Below are 17,977 nucleotides of genomic sequence, written 5' to 3'. Positions count from 1 at the left end.
GCTGAGTGCTGAGCCCATTGACCCTATTTCCTGGCAGTGCTCACAGTACCATAACCACTCTGTTTGAACCAAGCTTTCCAGTGCCCTCCCATACACCTTCTGGAAGAATACCAATAGCAGTCCTAAACCATCATACAAAGGATGCATTTGACAGGTTCTCTCCTATCCTTAGGAGAAAAAGAGGACTAAACAAAGGTTTTCCCTTATATAATACCATTGTTCTTACCTTTTATATCACCAGGTGGGCAAGGTGAGGGCAGGCAATGGGAAGAGGAAGAGTGGGTGTGGATAGTTTTCACAATTCCTCCTCCTCCAATTATTCCACCTGAGGATTTACAGATTCCTCCTCCTCCTATACCTGAAGAGTGGCTGATTCCTGATGAAATCCCTCCTGATGAAATCCCTCCTGATGAAATCACTCCTTTCGAGCTAATTAAGAATGGTGAAGGAAAAAGTAGTCTTAGAAATGTTCATAGTACTGTGACATCAGTAAAGCCATGTGGTATTGTCCCTCTTCAACCATTCCCAATCTAGGTGGGGGAACAAGTCCTGGGCAACACATCTTGGCTTGTCTTTCTCTCAGCTCCCTCGCTGAGGCAACCAGTGTGCAAACATAAACATGCAACTAGGAGGCAAGTCATTCTCCCCACTATCTTGACCCACAAATGAGAAATATATTACAGGCTGCCATTTCCAAATTCAGCATGAATTATAGGGCTGGCAGGCACCTGTTGTCATTAGATATCTCATTTTGCAGATCCCAGAAGAAGGAATGAGGCTTGGCTCAAGCTTTGGATGCTTTTTGTAGTCAAATTCTAGGCCCTCTACATTTTGATAATTGGACCAAGCTACTAACAGATCAGTGAGAAGGATGGAACTGCAGAAACCACCACATAAAGATTCCCCACCCAGGGTGTTTCCTTTGCAGTTTATGTTACTAGCTCTCACATTACAGTGCCAGTATGTTTCTCTATGCCCAGGGGCATTTGTAGGCTACCTAAACTCCCGGTGTCCTCCTTCCAATAAGCAGCAGTAAGTGTGAATCTCCTGCTCCAGCCGGCATTTGACATCCAGGAGGACCTTGTACTCTTGGTTCTGGCACTCGATTTCTGCCCGCAGCTCAGCCAACTGCTGCTCCACACAGATGATCTGGTTCTGTAACTCGGCAAGTTGGTTGTTGTAGCGACATTCGGTTTCAGCCAGAGAGGACTGCAGATTGTCCCTCTAAGAATTGACACAAACACACACAGGCGCTAGAACCATGCGCTGAATGCAAGAGCTAAGAGATTCTCCATGCAACTCCCCAGTGCCTGTTGTCTACCAAGTTGGAACTGATCACCCACCACCCTAGGCATCCAGGCATGACTTGGTCATAGGTTTGATGTAGATGGTCACCCTAGCACTTACCATTCTAATCTGGGCCTGCAGGTCAATCTCCAGTGCCTGTAATTGACGTCTCAGTTCACAGACCTGGCTGTTGCTACACTCTATTTCCTGGCCGCTTGAGATGACCTCCCGATTCACCTCCTCAATCTGAAAAATACAAGCCCAGATCATTAAATAGTTTTTAAAATCCAAGGTAGAGTAAGCCTAATGGTATGACCTCTTATGGATACCCTCCATGAGGGTGATCGGATGGATACCGATCATTAGAGGGATGCCTGGTGTAGAATGTAGGTGGAAAAAAGCTGTGTGAGCTCTCTACAAAATACACTCTAAACTTGCAACTCGCTTGTTATTCTAATATGAACACTCACAACCAGACACATTTGCTACTTAACCCAGCCTGCAGGCTCTGTGCAACTTGATCAAAACGAGGTCAATGCTGGTCACTGTTAGGACCCATTATGCAAGAATTATCTCTCAGTGTACATGTGTCTGATTCTGAAGTATTTCAAGGATGCTTAGCACACATGGTTACAGCTCTGTACATTTAACACACCTTACACGCATACCAATCCTCAACCTCTTTGCGGTTTTGCGCAATGATAGCTTCATACTGGCATCTCATTTCATCCAAGACTTGCTTCAGATCTGGACCAGGGCAGGTATTGACCTCCACACTGACATCTCCAGTCGACTGTTTCCTCAGACAATTCATCTCCTGCAAAAATAACCCAGACTAGCATTGTTCTTTTGGATTTTGATTGGGGTGGAGGTATTTTTTAAGAAGGATAAAACAACTCAGAGAGCTGAACTTTGTAGAAGAGCACACCTGCCTATCTGGGGTCCACTCTGGCATTCACAATTTCTATTCCGGAGGCACCTTTTCCATTATAAACCAAAATCAAAGGTGAGAGTGCAGATGATCTGGTCACTATGCTCTGTTCACAGCCTATGCTGTAACCATATAGCTACCATTTTTGTTGTGTCTTTTCTTTATGCTTAATTCTGCCTGCCTCTTTCCACTGCAGTTTCTGGCGTTACACCCTCTAAAGAAATCCAGCTTGATGAATGAAAACCACTCACCTTCCTGATCTCATTTGAGCTTCCTTGTCTTAGACCTGTGACAAAAGGAATTTACTTGCCCAAGTTCATTGTAATATGTTGGCTCTTTAGTATCTTTTTCCTTTCATTCTTAGCTTTGAAAAGTAAGAAGTGTATGTCAGTGGTTAGAGCAGAGTTCATAATTTATTCTTCCAAGATCTGCTATTCGGTTTCTAAGTGATTTGGAGCACTGCAAAATTTATGGAAGTCATTTTGCTTCTTTAGATTCCTCGTTTTTTACAGCAAGGGTACAACTGTAGTCCCTTAATTATGTTAATTATGAAATATTAATGCCAGCCAATTGATGGCAAAATGTTTACAATAATGTAAATCCTACATAAAGTTCTACACTGTGGAGTAGGGAAGAGGATTTGTGAAAGGACAAAGATCATAACACAGATTAGGCATTAGGAATATTGTCTCCTTAACTATAGCAGTGCCCTGAAGTTTCCTTCTCAGTCTGGACTCTCCACTCTCCTAGACAATGTATGAACTAGTTCTTCTGCCTAACAAGAAAGACAAGATCCTACCTCCTCATGGTTCTTCTTCAGACAGCACAGCTCCTCCTTCAGGGCTTCAAGCTGTGCCTCCAGGTCAGATCTGCAGAGAGTCAGCTGATCCAGGACTTGGCGTAAACCATTAATATCAGCCTCCACACTCTGCAAAAGGGACAGCTCAGTCTCATACCTAAATCATGGCCAAGAAAGAGGGAAAGGTCAATGCCTGAGCCAGCCAACTTGCATTGTGTTTGTGAAAGGACCAGCATTTCCTTTCTCCCTGCTTTCAATTTTATATGTCTGGTCTTGAAGTAACATAAACCATTTTAGGTGGGCAGAGCAGGGATTTGCTATCTCGTGCATAAAAGACTTATTTTCTTCTTATTACAAAACAAACCTCACTTCTCTCATATTCCCTGACCCATCACAGCTACAACGCTACTATTTCAGGTTTTTATGCCTCCCCCATTTCTGGCACAACAGCAGAGAGAGTACCCACCAGTCTTCCTGTATTTTCAAAGAGGCAAGGGTTTTTGTAATATCTTTTATTGGACCAACTGTATAGTTGGGAGAGCTGTTGGACAAGCTTTCATGCATCAAGTGCCCTTCCTCAGGTTCCTCCGGGGAAAAATCATTTACTAATTTTAAAAATCACTTTCTTCCTTAAGAAACAATTCTCTGTGCCAGACCCTCATCTAGCATAAATCTCCAAAAGCACATTTTCTTCTAAGGCCAGCCAACTTGCATTGTGTTTGTGAAAGGACCAGCATTTCCTTTCTCCCTGCTTTCAATTTTATATGTCTGGTCTTGAAGTAACATAAACCATTTTAGGTGGGCAGAGCAGGGATTTGCTATCTCGTGCATAAAAGACTTATTTTCTTCTTATTACAAAACAAACCTCACTTCTCTCATATTCCCTGACCCATCACAGCTACAACGCTACTATTTCAGGTTTTTATGCCTCCCCCATTTCTGGCACAACAGCAGAGAGAGTACCCACCAGTCTTCCTGTATTTTCAAAGAGGCAAGGGTTTTTGTAATATCTTTTATTGGACCAACTGTATAGTTGGGAGAGCTGTTGGACAAGCTTTCATGCATCAAGTGCCCTTCCTCAGGTTCCTCCGGGGAAAAATCATTTACTAATTTTAAAAATCACTTTCTTCCTTAAGAAACAATTCTCTGTGCCAGACCCTCATCTAGCATAAATCTCCAAAAGCACATTTTCTTCTAAGGCCTTCTATGCTCCCTGAAGATCTGTCCCTCTAGTTTTAGAAGCCTAAACCTTACACTCAAACTCTTTTACAAGCAAAATAATTATTTGCAGTTTCACCGAAACAAAAAAAAGTGTCCTGAATTAAGAATCCCAGTGTTGCTTGCTTGGGGAATTTCTTTGGTTGGGGGTTCACAAGTAGGATTTGGTGAAAAGGGGAGAATAGCAGTGTTTGTCTAACACAGAAATGAACTCACTTCACTCGGAAGTCATCAGCCGCCATCCTGCTGTTATCAATGTTCAGGACAATCTTGTTGTTTTCTATGGTAGCACAAACAATCTGGAAGAGAAATGGGATAGGAAGCTTTTAGTCCAGCAGGCTCTTGTCTGTTTTACATGGGGTAGCACAATGTAAATTTCGACCAGTGTGCTTCTTTCCAGTCTTAAAAAAAATGTATTTTTTATAACTCTTTTCAAGCTCAGGCAAATAGAAGGCATGGAAGATTTCAAGACAAGGATGTGAAAGAAAGCATGTGAAATGAATGAATGTGTAACACAGCATTAACACAGATAATAAAAGGTATCATTTTGGAACCAAGAGTTCTAGATTTTTGTATTTCTTTTTGTCTCAGATCAACACGGCTACCAAGTACATCCCTAACACAGCACACAATTTCATGGCAAACTATTTTGCAATTACACTTATTGCTACCCAGAGCTACCGCTGCAATAACACACCTCACATTTTTAAATGTAATCTAATATTCATAAAGAGAGTCGGTAATGTTTCATTTCACTGTTTTCCTCATTGCCTAGTATTTATTGTCTCTCTCTATTGCTCCCTGAGTTTATCTATCTTGTTTTTTCCAGCCAACTGATTCTCCCACATTTCCTCAAAAATGAGTTTTCAAAACAATTTGTTTTTAATTAAATCTGTGCCATCAAAACTAATTGGGACAAAGCATTTTTTTCACTTAGTTTTAATGTAGATTTATTTTCCCTATCTATACAAAACTACAAACTTTATGGAAATAGAAAGAACATTTAAATAAGAAATCTGGAAAACCAATGCCAGGATGATGTACAGAAGCAGATGATACACTGGATGGATTCATTAATTAAGAACTCAGACAGTTTTCTTTTTGGGCATCTATTTATTAAAACAGCTTCAAACAAACTTGACCAAATAATCTGGACAAGAAAAAACAAATCATATGGATCATTGCCCCAGGTAGGGGGCCCTACCTGGTTTTGAAGATCTTCTATTTCCCTAAGGTAGCAGCTGTAGTCCTTTGGCTCACAGGTGGGGCCATGCTTGGCGTACCACTCTCGGATCCTGCACTCCAGTTCAGCATTCTCTTCCTCCAGGCATCGCACCTTGTCCAGGTAGGATGCCAGGCGGTCATTAAGGTTCTGCATGGTTATCTTTTCATCACAGCAGAAAAGTAGGCCATCACTCCCAAAGCCTCCACTACCTGAACCACCCCCAAAACCTCCACCAACTGCACCACCCCCAAAGCCTCCACCAACTGCACTACCACCAAAGCCTCCTCCAACTGCACTACCCCCAAAGCCTCCACCAAATGGACCCCCACAAACTATGCCTCCATCAAAGCCACAATCAGGTATGCTCCCACCAACTATGCCCCCACCAATGCCACCACCTATGCCACCACCTATGCCACCACCAATGCAGGTGCTGCCACCACTGAACCCAATGTTTCCTAGGTGGCCTCCTCCTATGCTCCCAGCTCCTCCATAGCTCCCTCCAGCAAAACTACCGCTGCTTATCCCTCCTCCATAACATGCTCCACCACTGTAACTCCTGGAAGAAAAGCCTTTACTGCTGCCTATCCCACCAGAGACGCATCTTCCAAGCATCAATGGCATCCTTGATCCACCACCTCCCCCACCACTGATACAGCTACCACCACTGCTCTTAGCTGAACTAGAGACAGTAAACGCCTGCTTGACTCCAGAACTCATTGTCACAGCAAGTAATAATCCAGCCCAAACCCAAACCCAATAGCAAGAGGCACAGCTGGATGGGAATCAGACTGCTGCTTTCCCATCCCCACAGTTCTCTATTTATACCTTGCACACTGGGTGTCACTAGGAGGGTGTTTATCCTCATGGGCCTAGCTAGTCTTGCTGTTTCTGCCAAGAATAATTTCCCAAAGGCAATTTCCCTCCAGAAATCCCAGTACACAAGGAACATGCTTCACATGTCAGCACCATACTTCAACTATACATTAGTGGTAATGACTTATGAGTCATCAGCTTTCCTTTGTAATGAAACCTTTGCAAAAATAAGATAGGAAAACAGTGCCTTAGATTATATACAGGGAAGAAATCATTAGAGCTAGTGCATCAAAGAGCTCTTGACCTGTTATTATTTCATTTAAACTTTACTCCATCCTTAATAAGGTTTTATTTATATATATATATGTATGTATGTATATGTGTGTGTGTATAAAAGCCACCCATGGTAGGAGATATTTAATTTCATTTACCTCAGAATAGTGAAAAGACCTGAAATACTTTGGTATAAGCCAGGAGTATGGCCTGCAGGCTGGATCCGACTGAGAGACTTTGTCAGGCAGACAGCTTTTCCATGCTGTGACCAGGCAATTTTGGCTGCATTGCAGCCAAAAGGCTGAAAGGAGGCCTTTCTCAGCCCTGAAGCCAGGCATCAGGGAGAATCGGCACTGGCAGCAATGGTGGCACTGGCAAGTTGGGTGTACTGGTCCACATCGGACTTGAGACAGGTTGATCCAGTCCACCACTGGTATAAGCCTCTAGGCCTGTCTAAGGACACAATCTTAGAAATGGAAGGTTGGAAGGGACCTCAAGGGTCATCTAATCCTACCCCCTACAAAACGGCAGGATTAGCTGCTCCTAAGCCATCCTAGATAGGTGTTTATGAAGCCTCTGCTTGAAAACCTCCAGTGAAGAAGGCTCTACAACTTCCTTAGGCAGCTTGTCAATTGTATAACTGTTTCTGCTTCCTTTTCTGGATGGAAGCAGCTTGGGGGTTCTCAAACTGGTCTCTGGGTCTGCAGGGAGCGCGTATAGGTGATTGCAGCAACGCTGGACGGTTGAATGTGTATGGCTCCTCTTCCAGCTGTGAAACAAAATTAAAATAAGCTAAAATTACAATATATGCTTTCTTAATGTCATTTTTCAATTAAAGCACTTATTGTAGGTTCCACATGGGTATTAAAAGATTTTGAGTGGAAACTGTAATGGTCTTTGCAACAGTGAATATAAGGTGAGGTCTCCACAAGCAATTTCTCAGTAACAATGTGCTGCATTGTATGAAAATGTCTGGGAACCCCCAGCACAGAGAAGGTAATGCACAATGGATGATGCCCGAGAGGAGGAATGGTTGTAAAGAATTCCACTGTAGCCCACAAGAGATGGACAAGAGTTGACTTAGTGGGTCTTTTCCATTGCCAATGTGTAAAATTCTGTGCTGAGGAGAGGAATTGGAAGTAAAAAGAGCCCTCCACAGTTCTGTAATGGAAAGGTCATTATAGAAATAGGAGTCAGTACAAACTGGTTAACTCTAGGAGCTTTGGCACAAGTGTTGCTATGATATACAGCCAAAGGCTGGCTGCAGATACAGGGAATGGGAATGCCCAAGAGACAATCATCTTTGCCCAAAAGGCCATCTTAGCTGAGGGAAGTTTTTGTTCTCCAGTACATATATTCCCTCTGGATGGAATTTACAAACTCATATTAATAATAATTTGCCTCTGCCTCACATACACCTAAGTAGCCCTTTAAGGGAAAAAACTGTAAGGATCCCTCATTTATATCAGCCACTGCACCTTTCAGGGAAGACAGACTGAGTACCACTCAGTACTCGGAGTAGTACTAGCTACCACACTGAGAGAAAGAGGCCTGCTTCATGAAGGAATTGGAGTTAATTATATTCAGCCTTAACCAGTTAATTATGGGAAACGAATGCCCATCCTCAAAAGCTTGTATGCTAAGGTTCTGGTAGCCTGTATTTGGAGAATTAGAAGCAATGGCTGTCTATGAAAAGAGAACCTGATTTCATAGACAATGTTACTCAAATAAGAGAGAGTATGATCCAACCTGGGGAAATAAATTAGCCATCCCGATATTCTCCAAGTTCTGTTTTTCTCAGGTGTAGCACACAGATCAAAAATCCTACTCACTGCCCCACAAGCCAGCTCAGGTTTCCTGGTGAGGGAATCTCTTACATTACCACTTCAATGGTAGCCAGCATCATTGTATTGAAGTAGTATCCAAGGATGCATGGACCTGACTTTATTCCCAACTCTAAGGTCATTTCTGTTCTCCGCATTTAACTGATTGATTTATTGATTAATATTTGAAAAGGGATAAAAATGCCCATTGCGTTCTCAAGGCATCCTACTACATGTATTAATTCTACAATACAGAGAAACCCCAAAAGCATTAAACTGGTTATTCCAACAGGGTGGGGAATAGCAATACAGAGAAATGAGGTGACTTGCCCAAGGAAACAGAGGAAGTCTGCAGCAGAGTCTGAACTAGAACCTAGGGCTCCCAAATCAGACTGAATTGGCTGTAACACTAGCCCATCCCTCCTTTATCGTGTGCCCCACTGGCTCCTGAAATACATACCAACAAAGTTTCAGAGTATTTTAATTCACAAACTGTCAGATCATAATCTAGCTTTAATCGCTTATACTGAGGAGTGTAAATGAAGTCAGGGTGTGGTTCTGGGATGAATAGGAATTAATGTAGTAATTTGCATTGCTTAGAACTTCGCTTGTGCTGTGTAGGATTTCAGAAGGAGTTACACAAGAGCTGTCTGCAGCAAGTGGTGTTTCTGGATAAACATACATTCCTTTCCCACTCAGAGCTATCATTTTATCACAGTAGCCTAAGGTTGGTGTAAATATGGGGAAACCTATTTCTGTGTGGGAGAGAAGAGCATTTACCTAGCAACTAGCTGACAAGCCTGTCTCTGGATCGCAGCCTTGTCATGGTGGAGAGGCTTGTGTATCCCAATGATCCTGAGAGCAATGCCATCTGGAAATTTTTCCAGGTAGGGTCTCTCATGGCGATAAGGTCAAAGGTGAGGTTCCAGGCAAATAGTGACCCAACCCAAATAACTAGGGTAGGTGGAGCACTTTAGCCCTGGTTCAGCAATCCACCTAAGAGAAGGATACTCCAAAACTAAACCTACAACCTGGAGATCTTTCTGCTGCTGTCCTAGCTTACTAGGCCACAGCACATGAGTTTCTGGCCTAAAGAGTGGGGCCAATCAGTGCAAACTGTACTCCAAATTAAAGCTTCTCACGCAGGCAGGAAGGTAACAAGTCCCCCAAGTCCTACCGCATCAGGAGTGGGGCAAAAACAGCAGGTGTAAGATGATGCTGGAAGCTGCAGTCCCAATCCTGCATACAGGCGGCTTAGGAGTACGGGTCATTCAGATAACGACCCGGAAATGATCACCAGGCAGCACCCTGAGCATCCAAGCAGCCTTTTGAAGGATAGCACTGCTTGCTCCTAAATAGGAGGGCCTAGAAAAGGTGTCCTAAAGAAACACTCATCTCCCTACCACCCAGCTGGCTCGCCGCAGTCAGCGGGCATCTTCAAAGGAGCCTAATTACAACAAAAAGGAAAAGGAAAACTCCAACCCCCACCTCAAAAGGTGGGGAAAAAAGAAAACCTCAGCACCTTGGATGTTGGAATATCGATACAATGCTGGACTCTGAAGATAATAGCCACCCTCAGCAGTGCTCAGCCTTGGTTGCCCATGAGCCAGCTAGGCTAGATATCAACATAGCATCCCTGAGTGGGGTGCACCTCCCAGAACCAGGAAGCTTAATAGAATACAGTACTGGTTACACCCTCTACTGCTCAGGTAAGTTGCAGGTGGAGAGGTGCCTCTTGGGTGTTGACTTCATGATAAAGAACTCCATTGCTTCCAGGGTACAAAGCTTACTAATCAGCCTGTCCAATCTCATCATGTCCCTACACCTTCCTTTGCATGACCAACAGCATGCCACCATGATTAGTATGTATACTACAACCCTTCAACCCAATGCTCCCCAGTTGACATACTTAAAGTTCTATACTGACCTCCACGATCTCATCCAGAAAACACCACCCAAAGATACGATCATCATCGTGGGCGATTTTAATGCAAGAGTTGGTGGTGACTATCTAGCATGGAAAAGTGTGCTTGGAAGATATGGATTGGGAAATTGTAATGACAATGCACACTTGCTTCTGGAACTCTATGCAGAAACAGAAATGGCAATAACCAACAACCAGTTTCAGCAGAAAAACCACTACAAGATCACTTGGATGCACCCCTGCTCCAGACATTGGCACCTGATAGCTTGCATCTTGGTATATAAGTGTGATCTTGGGGATGTCCTGCACACCAAAGTTATGCCTAGTGCTGACTGCCATACTGATCACTGATTGAATCGCTCAAAGTTGTCCTCCCACTCCAAGCCTCAGCCCAAGCACAGTGGCAACCCTTCCCCTCCCCCCCCTCCCCCCACCCCTGCATTTGAAGTTTCCAAGCTGCAAAACCAATCCTGCCAACAACAATTTCAAAAAACACTTCAGTTGAAGCTTGAAAGTGAAATCCATACTGCAGACACCTCACCCAGTGGACTCTGGGAACACATCAAGTCAATAGTCTTGGAGACCACCTAGGAGACTGGGCTCAGTACCAAGAGAAACCAGGATTGGTTTGATGAAAATGACAAAAGACATCCAAGCCCTGCTCACAAAAAAGAGGACTACTCATCAAGCCCTTCTAGCACAGCTAACTACTAACCAAGAGAGAAAGGTGGCTTACCACCAAGCATGTAACACCCTTCAACGGAAATTGTGTGACATGAAAAACGAATGGTGAAAGAAAGAACACAATTGTATGCTGACAGTGGAGACACCAGAAGCTTCTACAAAGCACTTAAATCTGCCTACGCCCTCACCTTCCTGATCCAAAGCCCGCTGAGGAGCTCCGATGGCTGGACTTTATACATTGACAAAGACTCTGTCATGGACTAATCGTCTGAGTACTTTCAAACTCTCCTTAGTGCTGAACACGCAGTACATGAGTCTGTCATCAACTGAATTAAGCAACTGTCTGCAAAGGAGAAACTAGATGAGTGTCCTACACTGGAAGAAACCTTCACCTCTATCGACCAGATAAAAAGCAAAAAGCCCGTGGAATTGATGGAATTCCACCCAAAGCCCTGAAATACAGCGGCCCTGCTCTACACTCCAAGCTCCATGAACTCTTCATAGCCTGCTGGGAGCCACAGAATCTGCATGATGCTCTAATCATCATCCTGTATAAGAAGAAGGGCAACAAGAAATACTGTTCCAACTATCGAGGGATCACCCTTCTGTCCATTGCTGGGAAGATTCTAGCTAGAATCCTCCTCAACAGGCTGGTGCCTGCCATAGCAGAAGAGAGAGAGCCAATGTGGCTTCAAAGCTAACAGAGGCATGACAGATATGGTATTTGTGCTCAGACAAATACAGGAAAGGTGCCAGGAGCAAACTAAGGGGCTGCATTTGACACTGTAAGCCAAGATGGCCTCTGGAAGAGTCTTGAGAAGCTTGGATGCCCACCTAAGTTTCCTCACCCTGCTCAGGCAACTCCATGACAGTCAGTGTGGACAAGTCAAGTACAACAACAGCCTCTCAAGTCCTTTCCTGATCTCCAGTGGAGTTAAGCAAGGCTGTGTACTCGCCCCTACCCTGTTCGCTATTTTCTTCACCATGATGCTGCAGCAAGTATCGGACCATCTTGGGGAAGGTGAGAAAAGTGTCTACATCCACTTCTGGGCAGATGGAAATCTCTTCAAACTCAGATGACTACAGGCCTACACAAAGACCTCACAACAGCTCATCCATGAACTTCTGTTTGCAAATAATTGTGCCCCGGTGGCCCATACCCAACACAATCTGCAGCATATAACCACTTACTTTGCTACTGCAGCACAACTCTTTGGACTCACCATCAGCCTGAGGAAGACCAAAGTTCTTCATCAGCCAGCTCCATCCCAAGTTTATGTTCCACTGAAGCTGACTATTGAAGGAACTGAGCTAAATGCTGTCAAGCAGTTGACCTACCCAAGGAGTGTCATCTCATATGATGCCACAATTGACAAGGAGGTAGACAACAGACTCTCAAAAGGCAGTAGTGCCTTTGGCAGGCTCTTCAAGTGGATCTGGAGCAGTCACAATCTACATTAAGACCAATCTACGCACAGACCAAAGTTAAGGTGTATAGAGCTGTTGTTATCTCCACCCTACTGTACAGTGCTGTCACGGGTCTTATATCACCACCATGTACACCTCCTCAAGCACTTTCATCAGTGCTGCCTCTGCACCATTCTCAAGATCCACTGGCAGGATTATGTCACCAACATGGACGTGTTACAAAGAGCCAGTACCACCAGCATCAAGGCGATTCTCCTGCAGATTCAGCTGTGGTGGGTCAGCCATGTGACCTGGATGGATAACAACAGCCTAGTTTAGACTAGACATTAGGAAGAACTTCTTCACAGTTAGAATGGCATCTGGAATGGGCTCCCAAAGGAGGTGGTGCTCTCCCCTACCCTGGCGGTCTTCAAGAGGAGGTTAGATAAGCATCTAGCTGGGGTCATCTGACCCCAGCCCTCTTCCCTGCCTATGCAGGGGGTCGGACTCAATGATCTATTGAGGTCCCTTCCGACCCTAGCATCTATGAATCTACCAAAGGCCATGCTGTGCAGGGAAATGATGACTGGGAAACATGACAGAGGGGCCCCATGCAAGCATTTCAAGGAGACCCTGAAGTGGTCCTTTTCTGCCTGCATTATTGCTCACAAACTATGGGAAACAGGCTGCAGATCGCAATGCCTGGCAGCTCCAAATCAAAAAGGCAACAGCCCTCTTTGAATGTTAGCACAGAGCCAGCATCAAGGAGAAGAGGAGAAGGAGGAAAGATACACCCTCATCTAGCAGGAGTCAGCCATACACATGTAACCGCTGCAGCAAGATTTACTTCTCTGCAACTGGACTGATTAGTCAACAGTGGGCCTGCAACCGGCGTGGGCAGTCACCTTCCTAATATCTTTGTCTGCAAAGAACCACCAAGAAGAAGAAAAGAAGAAGACTTGGCAAGCAAAGAGATGGGCCCTGCTCCACTGCAATAAATTGGTCAGTTGTGGAAGCTTAACATCATCCACTGGACCCACTAGTCTTCCCAAGAGAGGATTCAATAAATTTCCCTCCCTATCCACTGCTGCCAAGTGGCCTTACAAGAATTGCTTCTGCCATGTGCCCACTCTTTTCCTCTCTTCTTTTTAATTTCAATTTGATCTTCAGGTTGAGCTAATTTTGAAAAAAAACTAAAATGAAAATATGTTTTAGGGATACCACAACAAATAGGTATCTCTCCATTGCTGCTTGGGGTTCTGCATCTGTGAGCTCTTGGGTCCAGCCCCACCACCTCTAGGAAGTAGAAGAAATCTCCCAAAAATGCTTGTATGCATGAGATTTCCAACCTAGGTATTGCAGATCCAGGAGATAACTGCAACTCAAAATCATCCAGTCTGTCTTTCAAATGCATCTCAGTTGATGCTGCACAAGATAACAGAAGTATGTTTGTGACTGAGATCAGGATCAATCCCAGATACATCCCACACTACCAAGATAGTTGGGCATTATCCTAGTCTTCGTAGCATTCCTCTCCTTATGCCATTTTGCTAGGAACTGTGAGAGGGTTAATGGCATCTTTAGGTAACAAAGGGTGGGCTCTTCAGTGATTTATCAGATGCATCTCACCTGGGCCTGACTGGGGAGGGAGGGAAAAAGTGGAGGGTGGGGGGAGGAATGGCAAGAGCATAACGGGTGGAGCATCTGAGAGTAATAAATAGAAAGAGCAAGCAGGAAGGGTAGATGTTAGGGGTGCACCAATAGAGATTTGAGGGGGGCTGATACCAATAGCTGATTTTTAAGGAGGAATATCAGATGATACCAATCCAATTTCCAATACAGCTGTGTGCAGCTGGTAAGTCCATTGTGGTAGAAGGGGAGGGGTAAGAAGGAGCATGGGGGGGATAGATCAACACCACCTGTGATGAGGGAGGGAGGGAGCAGGGGAAGGCACTACCCAGCCAGGGTGGGGCGGGGCACAGGACGGAGCCATGGATCGTGGGGGAGGCTCCCACTGCTGCTTGCACCCCGGGAGGGCCCGGGGGGGCGGGGGGGAGGGTGTGCCCCCAAATCTACGTGGGGCAGGGCAAGGCGGGCAGGCATGCAGGCTGCAGCTGCAGGCCGAAGCCAGGGCTGTGCCAGGCTCTTCTCGGTGGGGGTTGGGCTTGGGGCAGGTGGCAGCAGCTGAAGTCACCCCAAATTTTACTGTAGCCTCCCTGTAGTCCTTCCCTCCCAGTGCCGCTGCCACCCACCTGGCACAGCCCCAGCTCTTCCTGGTGCATGGGTGGAGGTGAGGAGCTGAGCCGGGGCTGGGCTTGGGACAAGTGGTGGCGAAGCCGAGAGGGGGGCTATGGAGAAGCTACAGCAAAATTGGGGGTGGCTGCAGCCCCCTCCATAGTAGCCCTCCCAGTGTCACCACCACCACCCTGAGCCCAGCCCCCACCAAGAAGAGCCCAGTGCAGCCCCAGCTGCAGCCCACCCACCCTGCCCTGCACAGATCTGGGGGCACATGCCCCCCATTCACTTCCAGGGTGTAAGCAGCAGCAGGAGCTGCCCCCCACCCCTGATGAGCCATGGCTCAGTCTCACAACCTGCCCCACCCTGGCTGGGCAGTCCCAGCCCCTGCCCCTGCCCCTGCCCCTGCCTCCTCCCTCCCTCCCTCCCTCACCATGGGGAGTATTGATCTGCCTCCCTATGCCCCTTCCCTCCCCTCCCCTTCCATCACAGCATTCTTCTTACCAGCTGCACGCAGCCCTCCGGCTCTGCTCTTTGCTGCCTGTGCACTGCACTACAGCTACGCACACACATGGGCATATATCAGCCAAATTATCAGCCGCACCGGGCCAATTTCCGATACAGCCAATTTTCTTTATATCAGTATCAATCCGATATCGGACCAACGTATCAGTGCACCTCTAGTAGATATTTGTTTAAAGTTGTTCTAGGGAGGGAAGGTAGCCTGCTGTTTTCTGGCAGGAAGCAACACCTATGAAGCTAGTTGGGCTTCAGTGACAGGTCACTAAGGAGAGATGAAAGTATTTCCTAGAGAAAACTAAGAACTGGAAGGGCAGAAAAGGTGTGTGTCTGTGGACACATAGACATCCAGTCCTGAGCTAAAGAAACATAGCAGTAGAACTAGGGAGAATAGTAGAAAGACTGGAGAGCTAAAGCATGAAATCCAGAGATAGAAGAACAGCAGAAGGATTTGCCTACTGGCTTCTCTTAAGCCATAGTAGGCCAAAGTGGTAGAAAAGGTTGAGGCTGTGGAATCAGCAGATGGGCTGACCTGCTTCTTTAGTGGAAGACAGAGCCAGTATGGATCTTTATAGATGTCTGATGTAATCTCCTCCATTGCACAAGCTGCAGAACTTCACCCTCTAACTTCTGTGTCAGGGCTAGAATGTCTTGTAGCATCAGAATACGCTTCTTAGGAAGATTAAGTCCTAATTTGAAGGGTACAGATGACACAAACTCCAGTATATGTTCAGGTTAGTTTTTCCAGGCACTATACTGGTTAAAATGGACACTCTTTTCCCAGCCTGCGTTGATCTAGCTTCAGCCCTGGAAGTGGGTAAACGGCTACCTGCTAAAATAAAGATATCAATCAGCAATCTTCCCCCTGTGTACAATCTTCTCCCTGCAGGCATCTCCTCTTCCCCTTTTTTCTGATAAACTAAATAGATTGAGCTTCCTGGGTCTGTTGGGGTTGGGTGGGTTTCTCAGACTTAATTTTAGCACAGTGAGTATGTCTATATGTACAATTAATGCACATGAATAAACTCCAGAGCTTATTGCTCCAGAGTTTTTTGCTCCGAGGTATGCCATTTCAACATGCATCTGGAAGCAAAGAAATCTGGAGCAATTAGGTCCAGAATTCATGTGCAGCATGTGGAGCCTGGTCAAAGCAGCCCCCGCTGGCAGGGGACACCAGGAGTCAGCCTGCCAGCCAGAAGCTGCTTTGACTGGGTTCAATGTGCTGCAGAGGGGCTGATTGGGGCACGAGAGTGCTTCATTGTGGGGCTAGCCAGCAGGCAGCCCTGGCACTGAAGCACCCTCATACCCCAGCCAGCCAGCCAGCATCTATGTGTGCTGCTGCTCATGAAAAAACTCTGGAGCAGTGTAGTACTTATATTTACAAGTACTACCCTCCTGTGAAGTTTATTAGTTTTGTGCTCCCTAAAAGGGGTGCACATGTAGACACTGAGACATTTACTGAGCAGTTAATTAGGCAACTGAGCAGTAAATGTCTCAAGTAGATGCGCCCACTGATTCTCAGCCAGGGTGCTGAAGCATGCTGCAGTGCTTTGAGATCCTTTTAAGGGTGCCATGTGGTACCACTTGGTATTAGCACTGTGAGGTGTGCATACACCTACACATGATTAACAAGATCAACCCAAAGATTTCAAGAAGGAATCCATAGTCTCAAACACACTCTGACACATTGTGAGCTCTCTGAATTCTTTGTAACAGAAGAATTTTCTCTATTGTTTTTCCCCAGTCAAAAAATGAATGAAAGCTAAACGCTGGCATTTTCTGAGAGGTGCCTTGAGTCTAAAAGAGTTGATGACTGTTGATTTAGCAACTGTAGCCATCATATTTGTACAGGAGTACACCTTCCATGAAGGGAGGGTACATCTTCCATGAAGGGAAAATGATCCCAAAACTTTCTGGATTAAAAGTTTATTGAATCTTTATTGACAATTGTCCAGAGGTAAAATACAGGTGCAAAGATGCAAACACTCTCAAGCCCAGCTGACAGTATCAAGGATTTTAGAAAATCCAGACCAGGTGGGCATTCAGATCTCCTAAGGATTGGGATGGGAGGAACCCTGTGGTGTAGGGACTCACTATGCCAGCAAGTGACTGTGATGCTGCTCACAAGCCTAGTCCTATTTAAAAACCTTTTTCTTCCTTTCCTTGGAACCCACTAGATTTTTGGTTGTAGATTGCTTTCTTAAAATCTATTCTTCTAGCTATAGGAGGTCCCTTGTATCTAAAGGAATTTCAAACTACCACAGATGAGTGCCATCTTGTACGCTACTGTGTATGTACTCAGTCCTGAATTCCTATATGTTGTTCCTCCATCCCAGAGTTGATTGGTGAACATCTCCACAGAGGATTAGCTGAGGGAAAGGGGGCAGGTCTCCTTTGCAAAAACACTTTGTGAACCAACATCATTTTCAAAGGCTATGACAATGACTATTTTTTAAAATTAGCAGCAAGAGGTAGTTAGTAGGGCTGTGCAAAGCTTTGGTCCCTGATTCGATTCAGCAGACATTTGGCCAGATTTAGTGGCCGAATCTCCGAATCCAAATCAAATCAGATGACCCTTTAATCTCTCCAAATCGAATCAGAACCCTCCAAATCGATTTGGAGAGATTCAGAAATATTCAGAGATTCGGACATGGACACAGCTTTAAATGTTTTTTCTACATAACTCTAGGTAGCAGGTGGCTCATGAATGCTACGATGCTGGGGCACATGGAACATCCCACAGAAGCACGGGGGGCTCCCCACCACACTTGGCAGCAGACCCAGAAGTGGACCAGAAGTACTTTCGGTCCACTTGCAAGTCTACTGGGGAGCAAGC

General features: G+C 45.4%; 1 protein-coding gene across 1 annotated transcript in view; it reads right to left on the bottom strand.

The window, feature by feature from the left end:
* Positions 1–6,244, bottom strand: part of LOC102368806 (keratin, type I cytoskeletal 13-like) — a 7,476-nt gene extending 1,232 nt beyond the window's left edge. Inside the window, exons 1-7 of the mRNA XM_006032781.1 lie at positions 5,440–6,244; positions 4,452–4,534; positions 3,018–3,174; positions 1,943–2,104; positions 1,408–1,533; positions 998–1,224; positions 227–429 (exon numbers count right to left, since the gene is read on the bottom strand). Coding sequence (XP_006032843.1) covers positions 227–429; positions 998–1,224; positions 1,408–1,533; positions 1,943–2,104; positions 3,018–3,174; positions 4,452–4,534; positions 5,440–6,180 — 1,699 coding nt within the window. The 5' untranslated portion in view covers positions 6,181–6,244. The remainder of the gene's footprint in view (positions 1–226; positions 430–997; positions 1,225–1,407; positions 1,534–1,942; positions 2,105–3,017; positions 3,175–4,451; positions 4,535–5,439) is intronic.
* Positions 6,245–17,977: the final 11,733 nt, after the last annotated feature.

The sequence above is a fragment of the Alligator sinensis genome, unplaced genomic scaffold, assembly GCF_000455745.1.
Source record: "Alligator sinensis unplaced genomic scaffold, ASM45574v1 scaffold1377_1, whole genome shotgun sequence".
Classification (NCBI taxonomy): Eukaryota; Metazoa; Chordata; order Crocodylia; family Alligatoridae; genus Alligator; species Alligator sinensis.
This window is presented reverse-complemented; position numbering and strand designations above follow the sequence as displayed.